This window comes from Limulus polyphemus, unplaced genomic scaffold (genome assembly GCF_000517525.1).
Source record: "Limulus polyphemus unplaced genomic scaffold, Limulus_polyphemus-2.1.2 Scaffold5281, whole genome shotgun sequence".
Classification (NCBI taxonomy): Eukaryota; Metazoa; Arthropoda; class Merostomata; order Xiphosura; family Limulidae; genus Limulus; species Limulus polyphemus.
This window is the reverse complement of record NW_013670891.1, coordinates 59,353-66,276: the sequence shown is the minus strand read 5'-3', so window position 1 is coordinate 66,276 and position 6,924 is coordinate 59,353. Positions and strand designations below refer to the sequence as shown.

General features: G+C 37.1%; 1 protein-coding gene across 1 annotated transcript in view; it reads left to right on the top strand.

Annotated features, from left to right (window-relative positions):
• The window catches only part of LOC106472375 (mitochondrial genome maintenance exonuclease 1-like), a gene marked incomplete at its 5' end in the record, with an annotated part of 5,418 nt that extends 4,742 nt beyond the window's left edge, over positions 1-676 (top strand). The window contains one exon of the mRNA XM_013933015.2: positions 483-676. Within this exon, the coding sequence (XP_013788469.2) occupies positions 483-644 (162 nt within the window). The remainder of the gene's footprint in view (positions 1-482) is intronic.
• Positions 677-6,924: the final 6,248 nt, after the last annotated feature.

Here is a 6,924-nt window from a genome sequence, read left to right as displayed (position 1 = left end):
AATGAACAACCTTAGATGAATATAGTAGAAACAATGTACAATCTTAGATGAATATGTTAGAAACAATGTACAATCTTAGATGAATATATTAGAAACAATGTACAATCTTAGATGAATATGTTAGAAACAATGTACAATCTTAGATGAATATAGTAGAAACAATGTACAATCTTAGATGAATATGTTAGAAACAATGTACAATCTTAGATATATATTAGAAACAATGTACAATCTTAGATGAATATATTAGATACAATGTACAATCTTAGATGAATATATTGGAAACAATGTACAATCTTAGATGAATATGTTAGAAACAATGTACTATCATAAATTAATGTTTTAGAAACAGGCTAACGATTATTGCTACTGGTAATGTATTTCTTGATTTCTTTCCTGTATAGCTAGTATCAACTTCTGAGATGGACAGTTGAATAGAGACACCCTTGTACACATTATTAATATTAAACTTGTGTTTACAGGTGGATAGTGCAGTTGTGGTGATAGCCTATGAGAGTGGAGAACCTTGCCACATCCATCATATTACTCCTGACAAGTGTTTGAGATACTGGAAGGACTGGCTTCACCGGCTTAAGCAGTTCTGGGAAATAGTGAATGAGGAAAAAGGGTTAATAAAAAGATGACTAGTGCAATAAAATACAGTATTAGAAAGAAAGTACTTGCTTTAGAAACTGTTTTCTGGCTTATTGACAGAGTTACAGGTACACACACAAACACACAGAAATTGACTGTGGTTGTCTTTCAGTATTAACCTTTCTTGCCACTTATATACATTTTATGAATCACTTGAATAACTAGACGTTTTTCCATGGCTTCAAATTGTTAAAAATGGTTTAATTACTTTTTTCAACTGTATTTCAAGACGACAGAAACAGTGTTTCAGATTCTAATTTAAGATTTTAATTTCGGTGATTAACATTCCCTGAGATATATATAAGCTCTCTAAGTTGACCTTATATAACACCCAGTTGTTAAATAGATAAGCTCTATAAGTTGACCTCATGTAACATCCAGTTGTTATAAAGATAAGCTCTATAAGTTGACCTCATGTAACACCCAGTTGTTAAATAGATAAGCTCTATAAGTTGACCTTATATAACACCCACTTGTTAAATAGATAAGCTCTATAAGTTGACCTCATATAACACCCAGTTGTTAACTAGATAAGCTCTCTATGTTGACCTTATATAATACCCACTTGTTAAATAGATAAGCTCTCTATGTTGACCTTATATAATACCCACTTGTTAAATAGATAAGCTCTATAAGTTGACCTCATGTAACACCCAGTTGTTAAATAGATAAGCTCTATAAGTTGACCTCATGTAACACCCACTTGTTAACTAGATAAGCTCTCTATGTTGACCTTATATAATACCCACTTGTTAACTAGATAAGCTCTCTATGCTGACCTTATATAATACCCACTTGTTAAATAGATAAGCTCTATAAGTTGACCTCATGTAACACCCACTTGTTAAATAGATAAGCTCTATAAGTTGACCTCATGTAACACCCAGTTGTTAAATAGATAAGCTCTATAAGTTGAACTCATGTAACACCCACTTGTTAACTAGATAAGCTCTCTATGTTGACCTTATATAACACCCAGTTGTTAAGATTCAGTTGTTTCCAGTTGTATAACAAAGGTGTTAAGAAGTTTGCTTTTTATTACTGCATTTAGGGGTTTCTTTGTTTTGAGGAATCTGTTTTCTAGCTTTAGCACAAGTTAGCAAGTGAGTTTCTTGAATATCATTCTCTAACCCTTGAAGATTGGTTCTGGAGCTGTAATTATGCTATAAAAAAACAAATAATTAACAGATGCTAGATCTAACTTTTTTAGAAATTATAATTAGTGAATTACATTTAATTATTTACGTACTAGTAAAGTCAAGATCAGATAACTAGATGAACACCAAACTATTATACTAGGAGACAAGAAATGTTTTTCAGATTATTCTTATGGTTCATTGCAATGTAATGTATCCTGTCAAAGCAAAATAAGAATTACTAAGTCAAAGTGACAAATAGTTCTTACAAAAGAAGCTGGAAATGGAAAATTTTATTTAACTTAATTTTTACTCAAATTTATTGAAAACTAGATCGCACTATAGAATATTTAGTTGAACTAGAATCATACTGAACAAAAACATGAACGTGAAAATTAAGGTTAGAAATATTTTCATGGTAATTATACTGCTATCTTATTTGAATCATTTGTTTTGAGTAGGAACAAAGACAAGAACTGACTGAGCTAGTTTGTTAAATTCTTCACTCTTCAGTGGTAACATTTTATTTAAATTTTCAATTTTCACTTCAGTAACAACCATTCTGTGTTTAATGGCATTATTAGAGTTAGGTTACATTCCTCTGTCAGAATTGCTTTTTTTCAGAAATCAAATTGAAATTACACATGGACAAAAAGAGACCATTTGATTTTTAGTCTTTCTTTGCACATTAACCCCTGATAGATGTAAATATTTACACCCAAGGAATCATCATTCATCTCTTAAACATGTAAATTACCAGCCTTCACTACTGTTGGCAGCAGCTAGCATCCTCGAGTCAAACTTCTCGCTAGAAAACAAAACCGTCATATCTGGAACCTATCTTGTCTTTTTTCTTTTACAAGTCTTAAACTTGTGTCTTCACAATCTATTATCTGCAGACTGTAACACAAAGAAAGTTAATAAGATCACTTCTTATTCTTTTCTTAACCTATCTATCCCTATATAATAGCTCTTCTCTCCTGAGAATGATCCTAGTAACCCTCCTCTGAGCCCTTTGCAGTATCTCAGTGTTCTTTCTTTGGTAAGACCAAAACTGTACATGGTATTCATATATTTAGTGAGGAATAATTAAAGATAATTACATCTTTTGACATGTTAATAGATAAACCATAGAATCCTCTTAACCTTGCTACTAGCAAGAGTACTACTTCAGTGGCTTGAGAGGCTTATCCAACACTATGCCAAGATCTTTTTTCTTCAGTCAATGTGTTGAGTGGGTTCCCATCTATATCAAATGTGGGATACAAATTATAATATCCCATGCATTACCTTGCACCTTCTATATATTTGTCAAATATTTGTCCTACTTGGTATTTGGTCCAAGTTATTTTGTAATACCTCAACATCCTCAAATGTGTTTAATGTCATCAGCAAACTTTACTAGCTTACTAATTATCAGTATCATTAATGTCAATAAGAAGAAGGCAAAGCACTGACTCCAATGTCACTCCAAAAGTAACAAGGGTCCAGTTTGACTAGACTACTTTAATAACAATCCAGTCTTCACCCACCCCTATACTGATGTCATTGTTTTACCTTATCTTTTGTGTGTGTGTGTGTGCCAACTTACCAAAACCTTTTTGAAAATCTAAGTATGCAATGTCCACGCCTTTTCCATCATCCAAATAACAAGGAATATTCTCAAAAAGGATTTCCATTAATCCATGTTGGCTTTCATTTACCATAATATATTTCACAAAACCTTGTCGAAACGTTGTACATTTGCTGTTATGTTAAACTTATATTAAAGTTTTTCTTCATTACCCACTCAAGCCGTCTCCAGCCATTAAAAGTCTCTTAATTTTACGGAACGTATCTTCTTCCGTACTGGTCTCCATCTTGTTGGCTTCTGCTTCACATGGGGTTCATCTGCTCCATCAAGAAATGTCCTGTTATCAGCAACAGTCATATCAAAGGTAGTAACTTCATCAAGGGCTTCACTGTTTCCCTTCTCAAAACCGGGTAGAGTTTCTTCTTCGACAGTGGCTTTTTCAGGTGACATATCAGCAGCGTCTTTTGTTCTGTTGTTCACTTCGTTCCAACTGAAATGTCCTGGACTGTGATACAGTTGTAGCTATTTGATTTGATATTGTATATGCCTTCCTCAGGCCACTTGGTGAAATAATCCATCACCACACAAATGTACTTGTTTCTAGCACGAGTTTGGGGCAGAGTACCAGCAATGTCGATGGCTACTCTTTCCATTGGTGTGCCAACTTGATATAACTTCATTGGAGCATGTCCCTTATGCTTGGGTCCCTTTTTAGCACAACATGTACTGCATGTTCTGCACCGTTCTTCCACATCTTTTCTTATACCTATCCAGCAAAATCTCTGTCGTAGGTGACTCAATGTCTTCTTAACTCCGAGATGTCCTCCTGCTAAAGTATCATGGGATTGACAAAGCACAACTTCCCATAACTTTCTTGGTATAACCATTTCCCAGGTCGTCACTTTCCCGTCTGCAGTTTCCCATCTCCGGAGAAGAATATCATCTTCAAGCTTCACCTGGTCCCATTGTGCCCTATAGTTATTTGTCACAGGGCTTAGACTAGACACCTTCTCTCAAGCAGGGCGCAAAACACTTGCTTTTAGGAAATCAATCATTGGCTTCAAATCTTGGTCTTTCTCCTGTTCTGCTTTAATATCTATACCTGGTTACACTTCACCATCATCAACTCCTTCAGTCACTTTGACTTCAGCTTGATGGCACCTAGTTAGTTCAACCTCTCTTTTAACAGTTACTGGAATTTGGTCTTTGTTTTTCCCAAACGTCATTTTATCAAAATTAATTACAAACTTCCTCCACAGTAAGTAGCCCATCCCTAATATGTATGGGCTTTCATTGTCAGCCAAGTATACTTCGTGTCTGTCCTTTATGCCCATGAGCTCAATAGTTTCCCACACCGGTCCCCACAATCTTGTATAATGTACTGTCACACCACAGAGTTTCTGTATGGCTTCTAGTACTCCTTTGTGATCCAGAACCTTGTTACTCACAAGGGTTTGTTGAGATGCAGAATCTATGACAAAGTTGCACTTCTGGCCATCCAGCTTTCCTCTAACGTAGACACTATGTGTGCTTGCCATTTTACACTTAGCTGTTGGGACTTTCACAACGGGGGTTGGTGGGCGTCTCTCAACACCAACCACTACTGGTTCCCCGAGGCTGAATTATTGGTAGTATTCTTCTTACACTGGCTCCTCATATGTCCTTGCTCTCCACAGTTCCAACAACTTTTCTGGGTAGCAGCCTTTCCTGCCGTGGCATCTTCCCTGTGTTGAAGTTGTCTGCATTGAGCTCTCTTGTGCCCAGGTTTGTTACAGTGCCAGCAAAGTCCCTCAAACCTCTTTGAAAGCTGCCCTTTTCTGGCCTTGAATCCTGATGACTGTACCAACCTCGGTACCTCTGTGCTGGACTTAACATAGGATTCGAATACAAGAGCTCTGGCCATTGCATCCTGCATAGTAGAGGGGTGTGCTTGCTTTACTTGTATCTTCAGTTGTAGACTGTCCAAGGCGTCTACAAACTGATCCCTCATCAACAACTTGAGGATATTGGGTGGTGCAGTTGGGTAGGCCTTGTGTGCCATACTTTCCAAATCATGTTCCAGCTCTTGCAGGCTGTCCCCTTTAGCATGGACTCTAGTCCTAAACCTAGCCCTGTAGACTGGACCTATTTTGAGTTCCATACCTGAGTTATGGACCAGCTACCAGTGCTCCACAATTGTGCCTTTTTTCTGCTGACAACTGTCCAAGTATTTCCAGTGGTTGTCCCGTCAGGCTCGTTGCCACGTATACTGATTTCTGCTCCTCTGTCCATCCATTCATTTCTGCCAGGAGCTCAAATTGTGCTCTATATGCTTCCAATGGTGCCTTCCCATGGAATTCCTGTGGCTTTCTTGGTACTAGATCACCCCTATTGCTGACACTCATGTCTGGAATGTGACTTCTGACAGGACTGAAGATGTTTGCATTAGGGTTTAGCTGCAGGGTCTGGAAGGGCTTTCCGTTGTCTGGGGCTGATTATGTCCACGACTAATATATCCTTCTTATGTGATAGACAGTAAATCATCCTTTGATGTATTTAAGTTCGCTTGGAAATTCATTAATCTTTTATATTTGTGTGTGCTGGCTTTCTCTCAACTGTTGGAGTCTTTCGTCCTGTTTCTTTTCTCGTTCTTCTTGTTTCATTTTCTTGTTCCAGTTACCACTGGTGCTGATTTTCCTGCCACTGCCGTAGTCTCTTTTCTTGTTTATTTTCTTTCTCCTCCAACCACTGCTTAGTCTCTCTTCTAGTTTATTTTCTTTCTCCCCATCCACTGCTGTAGCCTCTCTGCTTGTTTCTTTTCTTTCTCCTCCAACCACTGCTGTAGCCTCTCTTGTTCTTTCTTTTCTTGTTTCTTTTGCTGTTCTTGTATTGCTGCTATCAAATCTGATAAGCTGTAGTTTGATTGGCCCCTCCTCGTTTCCATCTTTTTCTTTTTCGGCCCACTCTCTGACATCAATTTGTTGTGTATCTGCTTGTTTGTTAATTTCTGGTAGAATTCTTTCCGAGGAACTTCAGCGATACAAAGTCCTTTCTTAATTAAAACTAGTTAATTGTTTTTTTGGTACAACTTTTTAGTAATACACAGAATTTCTACAGTCACTTGAAACTTAACAGCCTTTATAACACACGCTATAAATCACAGTGATTCACACTTTACTTACGGTGCCTACTGTTCGTTTTATTCAATTATCTGTCTCTTCAATGTATCTGCATATCTATCTATCGCTGGGTTTATTTCCCGGGCTTACATACTAACAAAAAGATGGCGCCTGGCAAACACTCGGATATTCGCGGAGTTCCTCGATAAGTCATGATCCTTCTAGAAACTCCAGCGCGCATGTTCCCAGCGTCTCGTTATATCCGCTGTCTTAACATTATTATTTGCAACGTTCCAGGCAGAAGACCTTCTTCAAGTAGTTTAAAACCCTATTCCATAGAAAAAAGGCTTAAACAGATTCGCTGAATGGTTAGCATCAGATGGAATTAATAAACATTTTTCTTTTATGCGATTACATAACATAGCAACATAACATAATGTTTTGGGACAATATGGTACCTTTT